This window comes from Bombyx mori, chromosome 6 (genome assembly GCF_030269925.1).
Source record: "Bombyx mori chromosome 6, ASM3026992v2".
Taxonomy (NCBI): domain Eukaryota; kingdom Metazoa; phylum Arthropoda; class Insecta; order Lepidoptera; family Bombycidae; genus Bombyx; species Bombyx mori.
The window spans coordinates 1,267,893-1,288,508 of record NC_085112.1 but is presented as its reverse complement, the minus strand read 5'-3'; the positions used below and the strand labels follow the sequence as shown (position 1 = coordinate 1,288,508).

General features: G+C 37.3%; 2 protein-coding genes across 2 annotated transcripts in view; both read right to left on the bottom strand.

Moving 5' to 3' along the window:
* LOC101740450 (uncharacterized) overlaps positions 1-20,616 on the bottom strand; it is a 960,210-nt gene that overhangs the window by 351,670 nt on the left and 587,924 nt on the right. The window lies entirely within an intron of this gene.
* LOC101746185 (cadherin-87A) overlaps positions 1-20,616 on the bottom strand; it is a 68,739-nt gene that overhangs the window by 27,843 nt on the left and 20,280 nt on the right. Inside the window, exons 2-16 of the mRNA XM_012689649.4 lie at positions 19,114-19,178; positions 17,867-17,985; positions 17,116-17,202; positions 15,849-15,980; positions 14,969-15,094; positions 14,026-14,160; positions 13,212-13,404; positions 11,700-11,812; positions 10,512-10,709; positions 9,419-9,571; positions 8,812-8,999; positions 7,700-7,862; positions 6,127-6,276; positions 2,035-2,202; positions 707-830 (exon numbers count right to left, since the gene is read on the bottom strand). Coding sequence (XP_012545103.1) covers positions 707-830; positions 2,035-2,202; positions 6,127-6,276; positions 7,700-7,862; positions 8,812-8,999; positions 9,419-9,571; positions 10,512-10,709; positions 11,700-11,812; positions 13,212-13,404; positions 14,026-14,160; positions 14,969-15,094; positions 15,849-15,980; positions 17,116-17,202; positions 17,867-17,985; positions 19,114-19,165 — 2,101 coding nt within the window. The 5' untranslated portion in view covers positions 19,166-19,178. The remainder of the gene's footprint in view (positions 1-706; positions 831-2,034; positions 2,203-6,126; positions 6,277-7,699; positions 7,863-8,811; positions 9,000-9,418; positions 9,572-10,511; positions 10,710-11,699; positions 11,813-13,211; positions 13,405-14,025; positions 14,161-14,968; positions 15,095-15,848; positions 15,981-17,115; positions 17,203-17,866; positions 17,986-19,113; positions 19,179-20,616) is intronic.

The window sequence follows — 20,616 nt, the reverse complement described above, 5'->3', positions numbered from 1 at the left end:
ATGATTTAATTAATTAAAGTCGTTAGTGGTGTTTGACTTTTGTCTTGTGAGTCCGCACGGGTGGGTACCACCACTCTGCCTATTTCTGCCGTGAAGCAGTAATGCGTTTCGGTTTGAAGGGTGGGGCAACCGTTGTAAATATACTGAGAACTTACAACTCATGTCTTAAGGTAGGTGGCAGCATTTACGTTGTAGATGTCTAAAGGCTCCAGTAACCACTTAACACCAGGTGGGCTGTGAGCTCGTCCACCTATCTAAGCAATAAAAAAATAAAAAAAGATGTAAGTTCTAAGGTCTCAGTATAGCAAGGGCGGATCCAGCTTTGGCGCCAGGAGGGGGTCACATAGTCAAATTTAGATGCGTTCGTTCCCAAACGTTTGCCATTATACAAAGTTATTATATTATATTAAATTAATTAAATATTGAATGTATGTAGTTCATAAAATCTGTACGGTGACAAAATATATAAATAAAATCATTATATTCAATTAGTGGTTCACCTAAGTCCTGGACCGAGCTCAGGGGGTGGTCATGACCCCCATGACCCTCCCCCTGGATCCGCCATTGCAGTATAGTTACAACGGCTGCCCCGTCCTTCAAACCGAACCGCATTACTGCTTCACGGTAGAAATAGGCAGGGTGGTGGTACCTACCCGTGCGAATTCACAAGAGGTTCTACCAACAGTAAAAACCAGGTCTCACAAACCTATAGGTGCATCTTCGAAGATATTAGCGTCATATTTGTGAGTGTCAAACTCAGGCGCGTGGTTGTTCACGTCGCGAATAGAAATCTCCACTTTACAGGTTGCGTTGTGAACGCCATCTGTGCCCTGGAAAACAAAAAAAAATAAACGTTTTTTTTTTTAAGTATGGCAATTATTTTCTTGTGCCAGTGTTAATTTTATAAAAATCTTCGATTGATATCTCAGGACACTAATAAAGTATCAGGGAGAAATCAGTTGTATATAATAAAAAATCTAAAGGCACTAATAATTAATTTGTTCTGTGTGAAAGTCTAAAAATACTTTTTAATCTAAACTTAACTGTACAGTAATTTTAACAGTAATTATAACATACAGTGGTCCGTCAGTGGTCAAAGTTTAAATTATAAGTTTTTAATTTTTTAGGCTTGGCCTATGTCCAGCAGTGGACGTCTGCGGGCTGATAAGAAGAAGAAGAAATAAGTTTGAACATTATTATGGTTCTGATGTCAAAGACTACGAGTATTTATTACACTTCTAATCATAGATTTCGCCAAGACTACACTATTGACAAAAAAAATAATTAAAGACAAACAATATTAACCTATTCTCATTTTGCCCACAGACTTTAAGCAATAACAAAAGTTTGGCAATAAACACATAAGTATATATAATTATGTGTTGTGTCAAATACATGGTAGTTTAAGTAATGTTTTATTATTGATTTAATGTAATTTATTGCATAATTAAAAAAAATTACATTCTGCACTCCATTATATTCTCTATACGTGTGGGAATTTTATACTCCACCGTCCGCGCAAAGGTTTTACTTCAAGTATTAATATATAGATAAGTAATTTCAATTATATTTAACATTAGCTCGTCTAGAAGCCTTCTAGCTAATTATCTGAACTAGAGGTCCCGCAGTAGTCGAAATTCGACTATAATTAATTGGAATTGTAAGTTTTTACACTATTATGATTGTATTTTATACTTCCATAATCACAAATTTCGCCAAGTCTACACTATAAAAAATATTAACAGAGACAAACAATATTTAATCTCAATTTGACAACAGACGTCAAGAACAAAGGTTTGACAATAAATAGTATGCATGCGTGTGTGCGTCAAATACATGGTATGTAGTGTGTGTAATGTTTTCTTTATTGATTTAATGTATCTTTTATGCATTATTTTAAAAAAATATTATCATTGTGCACTTCTTCTCTATATTCTCTATAAGTGTGGAAAATTTCATACTCCTCCGTCTGCGCAATTTTCGTAAAAAGGGACACAAAGTTTTTGCTTCACGTATTAATATATAGATACTGACCAATACAGTGAGTATTATCTTGTTGGAGTCATCCACCGCTGCCACTCTCCCGGACTCAGGGTTGACTGTGATCTTCCCGGTGACTGGATCGATCCAGAACGGATGCGTCGCCGGACCCACGATAGAGTAGCGTATGTCTGATGACACGTCGACATCGCGGGCTAGAACCTGTCGAATATACACGACTCAGATATAAATAGATTTCTTTCCTACCTAAGCTGGTCACCTTGAGAGGCTATGCCAGCATAACCAAGCGAATAGTTAAGCTCACGGGGCTTTAACATGACAAGGTTGCTAACACTAGTCTTAACAAGAGCAGTGCTTCGCAGAATCTACCACGGGATTGAAAATGCGACCCACTGAGAAGATCGGGCGAGAAACTCAGTGGGCTGTGTCTATGGGTTGATTCACTCGTAGAGCCCTTCGTCGTAAGCATCGGGTTCGGCAAGGACGGTGAAAAAGCACCGATAGTGGATCGGGAGGATCTGAAATGACGTGTATAATGTGATGTGTGGGCTATCTTAATGAAACGAGTGCTTTGGTCGACGATCGTTTATTGACTGTCTTACTAATTACTTAATACAAAATACAATGGTTATACCTATACTACAACTAAAGTAACGTGTTGTTGCACACTACACCTTCGGGGGTGAGAAAAAAAAATAAAAAATATGTAAAAACATTTTTTTTTTTTTTGTCTTATAATAATGAAAAAAAATACTTACTGCTAAGTTTAATGCTAATACATGTAAATTAAATTTAAATGTCATGACATGTACATTCTATTAATCTATAATTAAACATTAAGCTTGATAAAATGGTTTTATCCTATTCTTATGTACTAATTCTATTTTGTTATCTTTTAATAATTTTACATTAGGTCCGCAATCTTCTACAATACTATATGGTCCGTGAAACACTCTGTCCATTTTTGTTCCGGTCTCATTTTTTAATAAAATTAAATCGTCTTTTTCGTACACAGTTGACTTACTGTTCTTATCATACGTACATTTTCGTTTTATTTTATCTGCAATTAACTTTTCTCTTGCATCCTTATTTGCTAATTGTAATCTATACCTTAACTCTAATGCATAATTATCGATATTATATATTGGCTCTACAACATTACTTGTTAACCTAGTAGGAATATTACATTTCTTCCCAAAAACAAGCTCATAAGGTGCGTATGTGGTTGACGTATGCACGGTATTATTATATGCAAAAGTCCAAAACGGTAACCAATATCCCCAAGATCCCACGTTTTCATCGCATTGTATACGTAAAAAGTTACGTAGACTTTTGTGTGAATTTTCCAATGCGCCTAACGACTGATGGTGATAAGCCGTGGACATTTGTTTGTCTATGTTCAGAAGTTTACATACCTCATTCATGGTGGATGACACGAACTCGGTTCCTCGATCGGTTACAATCGCCTTAGGAATTCCATATCTCAACACAAAATTACTTACAAATGCTTTTGCGACTGTTATCGTATCCTTTGAGGGTATTGGGTATGCTTCCACGTATTTGCTCAATTCACACTGGATAGTCAAGATGTAAATATTACCTGAGTCGTCCCTGTCTATTGGACCTATAAGATCTAAATAAATCTTATCGAATGCTGACTCAGCTGTTGAAGTGATAATCATCGGTTCCTTCGCGCTAGGTGTATGTTTCATTATCTGACATTTAGAACATTTTTTTACGAATTCCCTAACATCATATTCAAGTTTTGGCCAAAAATACTTTCTTTTAATATTGTTTACCATCCTTCGAACTCCCGCGTGTCCGCTAGTTGGTAGCAAATGATAGTCTTGTAATATAAACGTTTTTTCATCTTTGTCAACAACTTTCTTTACGCCTTCAATTATTAGAACACGTGGTCCGGACCATTTGTTTCTACTATATATTTCGCTTATTAATTCTTTTATAAATAATACATTGCTATCTTCTTTTACTATGCATAGTTCTTTTATTTTAATATTTTCACAAAAATATCTTAGTTCATTTACAAATACGTCTCGCGTGAAATGTAATTTAAACCTAAGATTAATATATAACGTTTGTTCACTCGGTGCAAACGCAAAACATTTTTCTTCGCATGTTATTTTATCATTCTTTCGTAGTTTGTCTAATTCTTTATCGCTTTTGAAAACTAAGTCTATGGTATCGTTCGGTTTCCGTAATATCTCTGCGACTCGAGGGTGATCAATCCTTTTGTCTGCGGATATATTAGGGTCACTTTGTATACCATGGTCTACATTTTCCAATCTTTTTTTCTGTGCTCTAGTCATTACATTAATACTTTGATTATTCATATCTTTTAATTCATCTGATGTTAAAGTAATTCTGGACAAAGCATCTGCCACAACATTTTCCTTTCCTCTTACGTAAATAATATTGAAATCGTATTCTTCTAGTGTTAAACGAAATTTTAAAAGTCTACTAGATGGGTCTTTCATCCCAAATAAATAAATTAAAGGCTTATGATCAGTTTTGATCGTAAATTTTCTGCCATATAAGTATGGTCTGAAGTACTTAACACTCCACACTATCGCTAATAACTCTTTCTGTATGGTTGGGTAGTTTAGTTCAGCTCTATTTAATGGCCTGCTTGTATACGCTACTGGTTTCATATCTCTATTACATAATACTGAGCCTATTGCTTTCTTTGAAGCGTCTGTTTGTAAGATAAATTCATTATCCTGGTCAAAGTTTGGATACTGTAAAATAGGTGGTGTAATTAATTTATTTTTCAATTCATTAAACGCTATATCGCATTCTTTGGACCAAACAAACGGTTGATGTTTCCTACATAAGTTATTTAAGGGTATTGTTATCTCTGCGAATGATGGAATAAACTTCCGGTAGTAATTGCAAAATGCAACGAATCTTCTAACCTCATCAGCGTTTTTCGGAACTGGATAATTTTGCAAAGTTCTAGTTTTTTCTGGGTCTGGCAAAACTCCTTCAGCTGATACTACGTGTCCAAGATAGAGAATGTTTTTCTTTAAAAAGTCACACTTTGTTGGGTTAAGTTTTAAATTAACTTTTCGGAATCGCTCAAAAACTGAAATTAAATTCTTATTATGCGTCTCTAAGTTCCTTCCAAAGACGATGACGTCATCGCAATACACAAAGCATTTTTCGTATGTTAGTCCTGAAAGTGCTACTGACATTATTCTAGAGAAAGCACTTGTTTATAAACTCTTTATAAACAGGTACAGACGATGCGTAGGTAATGTCAAAAATATGTTTGTGCAGAACAAATAAATTTATAATTTTTGCAAGTTAGTCCAAAAATTTGTTATGCATTTATTTAAAACTCGGCGTAAGGCGTAGATATCACTTTACAAGCGGCGCGCCCGCGACGCACCACTGGCAGGGTCGCCATGTGATGTGTGGGCTATCTTAATGAAACGAGTGCTTTGGTCGACGATCGTTTATTGACTGTCTTACTAATTACTTAATACAAAATACAATGGTTATACCTATACTACAACTAAAGTAACGTGTTGTTGCACACTACAATAAATAATTAATCACTACTATACAGCTAATTACCAGTTCTTACTTTAACCGATTCATTCTTTTTGCAGGTCACCTGTCCAACTTATCCACGCTGCGCTTTCCGGATATTTTTTATTTCTTTAATAAGGACAACCAAAAATATAATAAGACGACTTTGGGCCAGGTGAAAAAAAAAAAAAAAGTTTGAGTTTGATGTTTTTCAAAAAGTGAGAAAGCTGAGAGGCATACATTAGGAGAGACCTATTTCTAGCAGTGGACAACATATGTACGTTGTTTATGTATGTATGTGTATATATGTATTTTTTATGTATGAATGTGTGTTTATATAGATTTCAATCGATAGGTACACTGCATGAAATTCGTTTCCAGATGATTCTTATCCACCAGACCGTTATCCGGAAGAGATCGCTTTTAGCGATAAGATCGAATTCTACTCTTTTTTGTATTTAATGTTTCGCATTGTAATTCATTTTGTGTATAATAAATAATCTCTCTCTCTCCCTTTCTTAACCGTCCCAATTCGCAGCCCTATTACGGGCATTTCTCGCTACCACCACATACCTGTAGTTCTGGTTCGAATTTGACAGCGTCTTCGTCAATGGACGCCTTGTATACCGGCGTCACAAATACTGGGGCATTGTCGTTCGCATCAATCAATGATATCTGAAGCGAGACCACCGTCATTTGACCGTTGCCGTAATCATCAGTCGCCTGTGGAATGCAAGTAACAAGTTAGAAGGTCTATGACTGACTCGGTGATGCTGTAGTTAGCGGCCCTGACTGTCGCGCTTAGGGTCGTGGGTTCGATTCCCACATCGAGCAAACGTTGTCTGATGAACAGGTTTGATTGCTCTTTGTCTGGGTTTATTTATTTATTGCTTAGATGGGTGGACGAGCTCGCAGCCCACCTGGTGTTAAGTGGTTACTGGAGCCCATAGACATCTGCAAAGTAAATGCGCCACCCACCTCGAGATATAAGTTCTAAGGTCTCAGTATAGTTACAACGGCTGCCCCACCCTTCAAACCGAAACGCATTACTGCTTCACGGCAGAAATAGGCGGGGTGGTGGTACCAAGAGGTCCTACCACCAGTGATAAATGGGTGTTTATTATCTATATAATTATGTATATATTTAAACGTATATAAGCACGTTTGTCAGTCTTTGATATGCATAGAACAGGATGACCGTGCGTGATTAGTTCCCAATTGTTTATTATTAAGTATCCGGCTCAAACCGAATAATACCAGATACTACCGTCCTCTCTGGTTTTTATCATATTCGCGTTATAGTGACCCACGTCAGGTAAATCGCGAACTATTCTTTCCATCTAATGCGATTAAAATGAATATGTAAATTGGGACTATTGAACTCCCAAACAAAGCCATCCCCCTGGTGGACTATCATCCCTATGTGTCTACGGTATCGTGGCGTGCAACCTTTTTGACAGGGCATAAGACCTACAACGACTAGACACAGTAAGACAGAAACTTGACAGGGATTCGAAAAGAAACAAAAGAAAAGGAATGGGACGAGGGCGGATGTGACTGGCGTCAGGCAATCAATATTTTCGATGCCTTACTAAAAGACGTACACAATAAATAATAGTTCAAAAAAACTAACAAAATACGCTTTTATAGAAAATACATTTAGTTTTTTTATAAACTATTATTTATTATTCATTTTTTTGTTGTATTTAAATTTTTCCATTATAATTTTTTTCAATTTTTTTTATTTTAATATTGAATTGTCATCGGGCCTTAATAAGTATATCAAACTTCGAGTTAATCCGACGTTTTGAAGGGGGTCAAAATCATGTTCAAAGATTCCGTTACAAACTAACATAGATACGTCTAAAGCTACCCTATTTCTGCCGTGAAACAGTAATGCGTTTCGGTTTGAAGGGTGGGGCAGCCGTTGTAACTATACTTGAGACCTTAGAACTTATATCTCAAGCTGGGTGGCACATTTACGTTGTAGATGTCTATGGGCTCCAGTAACCACTTAACAACAGGTGGGCTGTGAGCTCGTCCACCCATCTAAGCAATAAAAAAAAGCTAATAAAAGCGTATTAAAAACGAACCGACCGTTCACACGGTTTATAAATCTATTCCGTTTCGTATGCCAGAACCTCACCTTATATTGCAGGAAATAGTCCTTTCTGCTCTCGTAGTCCAGGCACGGGGGTTGTCCAGGAGTAGGGCATTCCGCGACGCTGATCACACCAGATCTCTTGTCGACGTCAAACAGCTCCGCCCCGTTACCGGAGAGCTCATACACAATACCTTCAGTACCGAACCTAAGACATAAAAGTTGAATATTTAAAAAATAATCTAATATTTAAAAAGAAAAGAGATGCCCGCTGAGTTTCTTGCCAACTCTTCTCAGGACGGAGGCTAATTCTTGTGAATTGGCGGTAGTTCTTTTGACGTTCAACAAGTATGTACTTTCATTTGAGTCGACTATTATCAAAGCCGGCAATCTGACTTTTGGACAATGATTGGTAAATCAGAAAAACGAATTATTGACTTTGTATTCCATTGGCAGTCACAAAACTCTTTGGAACGACATCTTAGATAAATAACAGGTTAACTATTAACCTTTATTTAGTGCAGGTTTTGAACCGTATTCTTTGAAGGAGACGATTATATTCAAATCAATCTGTATTGACATATCAATAATTTTTTTTTGTCCAAATGCACAGATTGCCACCTTTGATAATAGACGACTCATTTATGTTGAATAATTTTTTTTTGATTTAATTTAATTTGATTTTAATTAACTGTGTGATTAGTGCGAGTTTTTTAACGTTCTCGATAGCGTAAAAGTTAACTCGGATTTGTATGAAGTTACGTTTGTCTACGTTTGCCGCTACGTGCGCTGTTCTAACTGCATACAAATTTGACTTAACTTTTACGGTATCGACAACGTTCAAAAACTCGCACTAAGCACACAGAGCATGATATTGTGCACCTTTCAAATCTTTAGGGGCAATTATTTATTTCAATCATAAATATGTATTTCTCTTAAAAACACTATTGCGAATATACTTAGTAACATTATGAATACACAAGAAAAATTTTCTGTTGTCATTGTCACGTCCAAACCAAGGGATTGAGGAAATTCGGTATATAAATAATTTCCTTCGCGCTGAAAACTCACTACAATATCTTTGTAACGCAATGTCACAATAGACCTGAAATTCTTGATGTCCAAAAGAGTATGTGTTATTTTAAGAGCAGTCTTACCTTCCCGTGTCCCGGTCAGTGGCACGCGAGGCAATGAGGCGGGTGCCGGGGGGCGAAGTCTCCGATAAGGACCGCACCACGGGCTCCTCCGCGAATTGCGGCGCATTGTCATTGACGTCTGTCACTGTCACCGTCACGCTGGCCCGTGACGACAGCTTCGGGGTCGTGTGCAGCTCTTCTGCTATCACCTAGCGTGAGAACAGTGTTCGAATAGAAGGTTCGAGAATGAGCTACGAGAATGAGAGACCGAATTGACCTTCAACGCGACAAAAGGACTTGAAGATTAACAAAACTATTTTTCGTATAAAATTTAACGGTATTGTCAAAAATGTGCAAGATGTAATGAAACTGTCTAGATATGAATGTATATTATTATAAAACCATTAAATCATTTTCGTAGAGTGTTAGTTTATTGACAAATATTCATTGTGGATTTACGACTTACCAGACCATAAACGGTGTTTTCATTATATAGGTATGTATTAACTAACTTGAATTATTGATGTCACAATCACGGTAAACTCAATAGAAATTACCTAAAAATAGTGACGCCCTTATCTTGGTGGGTGTGATTATGCCCCCTCACTATTTAATTATAAATAGTTACCTCCAAAATGAACTTCCTCTGGTTCGGGTCCTCGTAGTCCAAGCTGGAGTTGAGTCGTATGGTGACGGAGGCGCTGCCGGTTGCCGACGGGGGCTCCACGACGAACGCTTCGAACTCATTCAGTAAACGCAAACCGAACACCGAATTGAGACCCTGGTGTTTAAAGGATTTATTGCTTAGATGGGTGGACGAGCTCATTCACAGCCCACCTGGTGTTCAGTGGTTTTTTTTTCCTACCTAAGCTGATAGCCTTGAGAGGCTATTTCAGCGTAACCTTAATTAGTAGTTGAGCTCACGGGGCTCAAACCGGAGTAATGCTTACACTGACCCTAGCAAGAACAGTGTAGCAGAATCTATCACCGGATTGGAAACGCGACCCGCTGAGAAGATAGGGCGAGAAACTCAGTGGGCTGTCTACGGCTTAATTTCTCGTCGAGCCTTTCGTCGCAAGCGACGGGTTCGACGAGAACGATTACCGGTGCATATGATACCTAAATAAAAGCACCGTTAGTGGATCGGATTTACAATTCGGTCCACAGGGTCGGGTTTGAAAGAACCATCCAAACTTATAATTACATTAAATTGCTATTGATAAGTGAAGTTTCGGCGCGACCAAAATAAATTGTGTTTGCATTGTGCTAAGACAACTCTTATGCAAAAAAGTATATTGTGTATGGCACCGAAAATATATAATAAGCCATCTGATACTATAAAAAAAAGACAAATTATTTTTATTTAAAACGAACTTGAAAAAATTTTTAAACTTAAGATGTTATACAGTTAACGATTTTTTAAATGATAAATCATTATGTTAATTTTAAATTCGCTTCTTTCTGTTCTTTGTTTTCATTTTACGATATAAATAATTAATTCTTATTCAATTAATTTATTTTGTTGTTTGATATTTTAATTAATTAACATATTTACTGACTGCATTTAATGTAAATAATTTTGAATAACATTTGCACGTCGACTTGGTAGAAACACGCTGTTCTATAAAATAACTATCAACAACTTTGTAAATCGTGTTTTAGCTAATAAAGTTTGATTTGATTTGATTTGACGTAGGTTGAGATGAGAGCTTGGCACTTACCAAATCAGTGTCGGTGACGACCATCTCTAAGTTGGGCAGCGGCGTCCCGACCGGTAGACTCTCCGGTATCTGAACGGCGTACTCCCTTCGGTTGAAGCGGGGCGGTTCGTCGTTCACGTCCTTAATGGTGATGGTCACCGTCGCGACGGTCGACGTCAAATCCGATATCAACGGTGAGCCATTCACTATTTCGGTTGCCTGAAACCGCGTGAAATTACTCCATAGAGCGTCTTGTCGTTCAGAGCAAAGCACCAGACTGCGTGGAAAGTTGCCCATACTATGGACAACTTGGACTCTAAGTCAAGTCGGCTATTGAAGGTTGTTTGCATGACATCAGGCTCAACACAACCGAATGAATGAATGAATGAGTGAATGAAAGAATGAATGAAAAAATGAATGATATTTTTTTTTCATACAACAACAAAAAGTCCATATGTGTACATAGTATCATTGAAACATACTTAAAATTAACAAAACCAATCAAACAAAAAAGATACATTTACCTATTAAAAATAATTATCAGTTGAATACATTCAAAATATTCCATTCAACTGATACTTACTTCGAACCAACCATTATTATTATTTAGTCCACAAATGAACCATGGTACAATGGTTCAAGTACCATTAATTATAAATTAAGTACCATTACTGAGTGATGACCACGACAGCTCTGACAAGAGTGATACGACAAGGCCACAAAACTGTGGCAGCTCTGAGTTAGCAAAGAACATTTGCATGTATGTGGGATTTTATATTCGGGGTGGGTCAGAGAAACACTCGATCACTACACAAAATCACGATTCTTTATTTCGTCTTATTATATCGTCTTAAGTTACATACGTCTTTCGTCTTCCGGGTACAATGCGTCTCAGCGTCGTCGCGTCCGGAAACTAACTCCCGTGCTGCTTATGCAATAATCTAGATGTTCCGCATTCATTCGCCTCCTTTCTTACTTCCTAACACAACATCTATCTCTCTCACTCAGTCATGCTCCATATCTGTCATTCCTCCATATCACTCCGTTCCGTTCCTACATGTATATTGGTCTAACGTTTATTAATAGGGAAACTAAAAGTGTATGACGTCATTTCTAGCAAAGCTGGAGGGGATATGCCATACTCGCGAGCGCTATAAGGTCCATTTTACAAATAGAATTCAAAAGGTCAGTTTACATGAGTTCACTTACCCTGACGGTTAAATTTAGTGGCGAGGACGGATCGTCTAAAGCTTCTCTATCTAGCGGCTTAGCTGTCCGTAGTTCTCCAGTGTTTTTGTCCAACAGAAAGAAATCCAGAGGATCTGCAAACGATTAACATATTCCTGATACAGCCGCTGATGCTTATTCAAATCGTCGAATGGTAGCCGAAAGTAATCAAGAGGGTAGAATCGAACAAAACTTAGGTGTGACTAGATTATATTTCAAAGTATTATCATATCAAAGTATTTAATCGTAATAGTATATATATCATAATAATAGTATATATATCAAAGTATTTAATTTATGGATTCCATAACGCTGTTGCAATTTGTGTCAGAAATAGTAATCTCTAAGTTTACGGAAACAGATTTTATAATATATCACTCGGAAATATTGTAGCTCCTAAACAGTGAATGAGTTTTTCAAATCGGTTCAGTAGTTTGGAAGCCTATTCAAAACAAACAAACAAACAAATCTTTCCTCTGTATAATATTAGTATAGATATACACATATAAAATCTATACACATGTTGAAGTTTGAAAGTAAAATTAAACACGCGTAAATATCAAACGGAACTGATAATTGAACTAATAAAAAAAAAAAAAAAAAATTCCTTTCACCTTTTTTTATCTGTTGATCCTGAAAGGATATTAGAGTGAAGTTATAAAAGAAATATATAGTGTCATCGATCCTTGATCCGTCATTTTCAAGTTAATCAGACGTCTCGAAGTCGGAGAAAATGAAGTTCAAAGATTCCTTTACACACATTCAGTCAAAAAAAAAATCGGGAAAGGATTTTATTATGGTTCCAAATTCAATTTTTTTTTTGTTTTTGTTAGATTGGCACAACTGTTTTCCAATATGGCGCGAAGTTTTAGTTGAATCTGTTATTTAGATTAAATTTTAATATAGTGAACATAAGAGTTTTTTTTAAATTTTGCATCGCCAATGGAATATCGTGTTCGGAATCACTAAAAATATTACAGGAGTCTTATGAGTGGTATAAAGCGTTCAAAAGCGATTAAGATGTGATGGAAGATTTACCTCACTTAGGTAGACCACTAAAGTCTACAACTGAAGTTAACGTCGCAAAAGTAAAGGAAATAGTAACTGAAAATCCTCATTCAAGTTTGAGAGAGATGGCCTTAACAGAGGACTTTATACCTACCATATACCAATCTAATGAAGCGTGTTAAAATTCAAGAGAGATGTTAATCAAAATCCTAAAGGTGCAGATTTTTTTACTGGTGGTAGGACCTCTAGTGAGACCGCATGGGTAGGTACCACCATCCTGCCTATTTCTGCCGTAGAGTTGTAACTATACTTGAGACCTTAGAACTCATAACTCAAGGTGGGTGGCGCATTTACGTTGTAGATGTCTATGGGCTCCAGTAACCACTTGTAACCACAATATCCACCAGGTGGGCTGTGAGCTCGTCCACCCATCTAAGTAATAAAAAATAAATAAATAAAAAAGATTCGATTTTTAGACATCCTTACTAGTGAGCAGCTCCAAGACGACAGGCCTGGGTTGAGCCTTGTCAGCGTCCCTGGCCTGCACCGTCAGCACCAGGGTGCCGACCGGCGCGTCCTCCGACAGCGCTCCGCTGAGAGCTCCGTAGAACATGGGACTCGAATTCTGGACGTCTATCACCTTCACTTCTACTTGTCCGGAGGAGTTCTGAATGCCGTCCTATTGGGGAAGACAAGTCAATTTTACGAACCCATTGAGGCTGGCCACATCGGTACATTTGTCGTTAAATTTACCACTCTTTCGTGTGGCAACACTTTGTAAGTTTTGACAGGCAAAATCGCCACACATTCCCTTTGATGCGTACTTCTCTTTTAATTACTGTATGAGTGGAATACTATCGACGGTTGATATCAAACTGTAAAACCACTGATGTACGAAAACATAGAACTTTTTTCGGTTTCCACGAATCATACACATAATTAAAACTATATTTACTATTTTTAATAAAAACACAAAATATCGAACAAAAGATTAAGCCGTAAATATAGTTTTGACTGTATAAGAAAATGATTCGCAAAACTTTTTATCTTTATGAAGCCATTTCTTTTTGAAAACAATCAAACCTTTGTCTGACTGAATCGAGGGCAGTACTATCGCTCTCATTGAGATCTAGGGTTCAATTCCCACTCTACCATACGGAATGTCTTTCGAATTCAAGGACATAATTGCTTCATGACAAGACGATGGCACTAAAAGCACGCCCTACCATCAAACTTGGTCTGCCTTGCCCTCCGTCCAGTTCTACAAGGCAGTCCAACTATATATGGTTTAATTACTCACTGTGGCAGACAATTGAAACTGATAGAACTGCCTTTCGTTGTAATTGAGGGGCCTCTTCAGGACCAGAGCTCCGTGGTAGTGGTGCGAAGTCGAGTTTAAAGCCACTACGTCAAAGATATCGCAAGCTTCAGGCCACTGCAATAAGATAATAAAATTTTAGTGTTTTAGAGAGAGAGAATACTTCAAATATTTGCACATGAAACTAGCATTCGTCAATGGATATAAGACAACAGAATGGAGGAACATAGTTCGAACCAAAACGTTCCGTAAAGGTCATGACCCTCAGCACTAACTAGCACGATGCAAGGAGGACAAGTCTACTGTCAACACTTATTCAATAGGAGGTCTATAGCTAAAAGTGATCTCTTCCAGACAAACGTTGTCATCTAAGAAAATTCTATAAAGATACGGCCGGTATGTTGCGGTCTATTATTAATAATAATATTTAGAGAGCTCTATCAAAATAGACCAAACCCATTAAATCAAACCCAAACATAGCATTAAAACAATGATGAAATTTAAAAATACGTAAAGATTAAAAATATACATATAATAAACTGTACTTTGCACAGAGAGTGAATCTGGCTGTCCAACGAGGCAACGTAGCCAGTATCTTGGGAACTGTGCCTCCTTCAAGCGCATTGGAAGATCTGTTCTACTGTGTGGGTTGAGTTATGTTAAATTATTTTGATTTGACTTTTTGTTAATAATAAAATACCATGTAAACCATAGAATAAATATTAAATGACTAGAATGTTGTATCCCAAAATGCAACGCACAACTCATATATTTCCTCGCAAGAACATACTTACGAGTGTATATTCCATATCAAGAATTAATTCGCCACAATAAAAACCCACTAACTCTGCTGGCTTGGTATTATCGAAGATGTCAACCGATGAATAAAATGCACTGATAGATTTTTGTGAGTGCGTGAACATACCTGGTCATTGGCCGAACATCCAACTTCAAGATTATCGCCGACAAAATCTTTATCTTCCACCAGTATGTTGTTGAGGATGGTCGTTCCTATTGCTTCGTCTTCTGGCACGTCTACTTCGTAAGGGTTCTAGGTATACAAAAACAAATTATTTTATATGATAAAGTATCAAATTAGGTTACTCCAGGTATGTCATACTAATTTTGGGGTTGCTCCACTGATTTTTTTTTTTTCAGTCTCTACTCTCATTTGCCAGACTCTAGCTACGTTATGTACCTACCTGAATTGAACCTTTTTTCTAGTAGGAATTTAGGTAAACCATTTTATAACGAATTCAAACTATCCCAGTTTAAGCTGTTTAGTTTTTAATGATGTCGATGTAAGGTCTAGTTCGATGGTGCTATATCGACTGAAGGACTGCTTCCTTTCTCGAAGCATCGTGATCGGCCGACGGCGTCTCTGCCGCTCCGCTCCCATGCATGCCTCTCCAAGACCCACGAGGAGGACAATTATTGATGTGCGCGTTATAAATCCGGACTATTACTAACCGTTGCACGTCCAAGTTAAAGGTTCGGCATGTTGTTGGAAAAGTTAGCGGAATCGTCATGAACTTATTTCCTTTATATTCCTTTTAATACTGTATAAACTATTATACGTATGTATTGATGTATGTATGTATATATTTTTTGTAACTTAATATAAATTTCATTACACCTACCACTATCCATTCAGCACTTACTTTGGTTGACCGACAGAGAATGCCTTAGGCATTAAGTCCGCCAATGTAAATTTTACATGAAGTGTAATAAATAAATAAGTTTAATTAAACTACACCCTGTATGCAACATGCAATTTACGATTTGTACGCCACAGCACAACTCACGTTTTTGAATGTAGGCGGGTTATCATTTTCATCTAGCACTATGACTGTGACGGGCTGTTTCTGTATCAGCTTCTGCTGACCCTGAGGGTCGGCAGCTTCAATGGAAACGAGGAACTTCAGCGTATCGTCAACCTGAGGAACAGAATCAGATAACTTTGGATCGGATATTTCCTTTATTATGATGATTTGAGGCAGAAATCCAATGCGCTGGTCGGATCAAATACGCTCCACTCTCAATACCTCCGTCCACGTTGCTATCCACACAGCCGAGGGCAGGCAGGAATGGCGCAAGATGATGCAGGAGAAAGTGATTAGAGGAGGCCACGACCCTCAGCACTGAGGATTATCGACGCAAGGAGGAGGAGGATGATGATTTGTATATATGTACATACTTACTTATAAGCATCCCAAAATAAAGGTGAATACTTAAAATTTATGAATATAAAAAAATTGATGTTTCTATGAATTCAGTTTTAAAGGTATTTGACTGGCACGGTGATGCAGTAACTTTAGCTAGGGAGCCCGACTGTTGCGCCAAAGATCGTGGGTTTGATTCCCACATCGTGCTAACATTCGTGTTATGAACAGGTTTGTAAATATAAAATCGTATATACATATTTTTGTCAGTCTCTGCTTAATACAGGTTACCCATAGCACGGATGATGCTGCACGATTTGTTCCAAGTATTTTATTTATTTCTTCAAATAGGTTAATTATAACTGTTCTTATTTTTGAGACATTAAATATAATCCAAACCTCCAATATATGTATGTAATAATAATAATAATAAAAATCATTTATTGCCTTTCACATCATACAATGAAATACAAAGAAAAGAAAAGAAAAAAAAAAGAGAAAAAGGCAAAAGGAGGTGGCTCAGCTATTGCTGTTCAAGGTTGATAAATCGAACAGCGCTGATTTTCAGTCACCCCCGTTTCCCCTTGGTTCTCTGCGGGAATGAAGACTCCGTACGTGTGCACATACTTAGAATATGGCATAAATTAGTAAAATTTGTAAATTATAAAAATTTAAGAAAAAAAAACAAAACAAAAATCAAATTAAATGGTGAACCCGAATACAAAACATAATAAGCACACAGTAATAACAAGCTGTGGGTAGCCTAAAAAAAAAAAAACAACTTTAATAAAAGGAAGTTTTCACAAGCTAGGATTAAACTAGTTACTATAAATACTATAAATTAATGTGTACAATGTAATTTTTGGGTGAATTAGGGTGGGCGTCTTATGTCAGTAGTTATATTTCTTACCTCCCTGTCCAAAGGCTTGTCCAGCGTGACATCGCCGGACTCAGGATCTACAACGAAATTGTCAGAGCCGACCATGCTGTATTTGATCTGAAATGTAACCATTTATTTATTTATTTTTTATTGCATAGATGGGTGGACGAGCTCACAGCCCACCTGATGATAAGTGGTTACCGGAGCCCATATACATAAACAACGTAAAATACGTTCTATAGTACATGTTACGTTCTTAAGCTTCGGTTTTTGTAGAACAAAAATCGTTTTGAATGCGGAAATTGTACTTATTCTCGGTAAATGCGGTACGCGTGACGCACAGATGACAATAATCTTTCCCGATGCATATTCACTTATTTAGTCTTGCTCTGAGGAATTGTTCGAGACGATACCACCATCTCGTTTTTACTATCGCCCCGCCCGCTACCGGAGTAGAGTTCATCCATACTACCTGGAGCCACTGCGTTCATCCACAGTGCGCTTCCAGAGATCTTTTTTGCCACGTACCATCCGGCTCTGGAATGAGCTCCCCTCCACGGTGTTTCCCGAGCGATATGACATATCCTTCCTCAAATGAGGCTTGTGAAGAGTACTTAAAGGTAGGCAGCGGCTTGGCTCTGCCATTGCCATTGCTGAAGTCCATGGGCGACGGTAACCACTCACCATCAGGCGTATGCTCGTCTGCCTCCTGCCTACGGGCAATAAAAATAAAAAGTCAGACAAAACAACTTAATAGTTTAAGGAGGAGCTTGAAACTTACCGGTAACCCCTGAGGGTGAACTCCCTGCAGTGTGTAGACCACTGTGCCAACCGGAGTACTCTCCGATAGCGGTAAGTTGTTCATGTCTTGCGTGAACACCGGTAACATGTTTGCTAAGCCTGTTAATTGGTTTAGAAATTTACAGGATTATAGAGAAGATAACATGTCGGATCTCCGCGATATCGACTTTTCCATTCATTTGTTATGTCTTTGCCCAAAACACGTCATTACGGATCCTCCCGATCCATTAACGGTGCTTTTAGGTACTACAAGCACCGGTCACCGTCCTCGTCGAAGCTACCGCTTGTGACGAAGGGCTCGCCGAGCAAATTAACCCATAAACACATCCCACTGAGTTTCTCGCCGGATCTTCTCAGTGGGTCGCGTTACCGATCCGGTGGTAGATTCCGCGAAGCACGGCTCTTGCTAGGGCCAGTGTTAGCATCACTCAGGTTTGAACCCCGTGAGCTCACCTACTAGTTAAGGTTACGCTAAAATAGCCTCACAAGGCTATAAGCTTAGGTAGGAAAAAAAGAGCAATACATAGAAGTTAGGGCGTTATATGAAGCACGCGTGGGTTGATTATATTATTATGAAAATGTAGTTATTTAGTAGCTTACAAAATAACCATCTCTTTTTTTACTTCCTAAGCTGGTAGACTTGGAAGGCTATACCAGCGTAACCGAGCGAGTAGGTGAGCTCACGGGCCTTTAACCTGGGGGCGTTGGTAACGCTAGCCCTAGCAAGAGCGGTGCTTCGCAGAATCTACCACCGGATCGGAAACGCGATACACTGAGAAGATCCGGCGAGAAACTCAGTGGACTAAGCCATTTCGTTGGGGTTGCTTCGCCGGATCCTCTCATGACTTTATCTCTTTCTGTAGTAGCTTTTAGAGTTTAATTTGGATATTCAGTCATAATGCATAATAGTTTTTTCTTAGTTTCTGGCAAGTCGCAGACATAATTTACGATTTAAAAGTACTTTTACAATTTAATCTATCGTTTTTTTATTGTTATTATATTATTTCCCACGTTTCGTATATTAATACCGTTTTCATGGTCACAAAAGACCACATAATGACTTTTAATGATCTTTTTAATTATATCATAACGCTACACGATATATAAGTTGGAACTAACAATTCTAAATTTTATTATAGTTCCTTTTGGAACATAATTATCCCAGAGATGTGACTTGGGCGGGTTTACGACTTTAGTCAGTGCAATTTTAAGATAAACAGTACTTACTTGAACCCAAGCAGAACGATAATATCACGAACGTTCTCCATCTTGTTTCCATCTTTTTTTTAATTCTGTAACAATGACATAAGATTAAGGTCGTGTGTGTAACTTCATTTTTTGATACCCTTTCATTGACTTGACGTGTTTCTGTCTATCCATATAATAACGGAATTCTAGCAACGTAATTTTCACTGACCTCAGGACTATTAGTTAGCGATGATAACATTTTTATTTTTTTATTGCTTAGATGGGTAGACGAGCTCACAGCCCACCTGATGTTAAGTGATTACTGGAGCCCATAGACATCTATAATGTAAATGCGTCACCCACCTTGAGATATAAGTTCTAAGGTCTCAATTTTTACAGTACAACGGCTGCCCCACCCTTCAAACCGAAACGCATTATGCTTCACAGCTGAAATAGGCAGGGTGGTGTTTGTTACCTACCCGTGGGGACTCACAAGACGTCCTACCACCAGTGAAAACAATATGGAACAAGGTCATTATGGTAACAAAAATGAATGTTGTATTCTTTTTTTGTAGTTCGACTTGTATCATTTTAACTACATATGTATAATAATAAATTTTATTACTATAATATTTAAATTAGTTAGTGTTTTCGTGAACATATCTTTCCTAAATAGAACTAAAAGCAGAGATCTCCGTTCGAAAAACACATAAGATACAGCCGTAAGGACTGCGGGACTTTAAATAAACAGCAAACATTTATTGATATGTTAATTGATTTTGCAGCAGTAGTAAATGAGCGACTTCTTGGCGGGTATGCGACTAGCAAAGTCGACTGAATTTGTTTTATCATATGAATTTCGTGTTTCTTCATATTTAAACGACAATTACACCGGCCGACATCATTTTCCTTGTTTAAGTTCTGATTATTTTTTTTCACTAATTTGGTAGTGCTGATCACGAAATTATACCTCATTTTATCGTATCACATCAGGTTTTAAAAAAAATTAAGACATTGGCTATTTTAAATTTTTTGATTAATATAAATTAAATTTTAGATTTTGGCGCTCTTTTCTCGAATCGTGCAACCTCTCGTGAGGAAATATATTAGTTGCAACAACGACACACCCATTCGAAACAGTTTACATGCAAATAAACCTCTACAGTTACTTTGTTCATAAACTTTTTTTTGAAATTAGTGTGTTTATTTAAAAAAAATCTTACGTTACGTACTTATATATATTTTTTTATTTATTTTTTTACTTATATACAAAATTTCCATGGTTCTTGTGCGAGTGGGACAGTATAGCACGAGACAAGCACTACGTTCAAAAATAATGGAATCCTCGTAAAAATCTCAAAGTAGAAACAAAAAACGTTATAAACGATTTTTTCGTTAAATTTTGAAAAAAATGCTTTTTCCTTCTTTTAAAAAAATCTGATGTGAAAGGCAAATATGTAGGTGTTTTTGTGTTTAAAATAGTATAAATTGGTGATATTTGTGGCTCAAATACAAACAACTTTCAAAAAATTTTCATTTGTC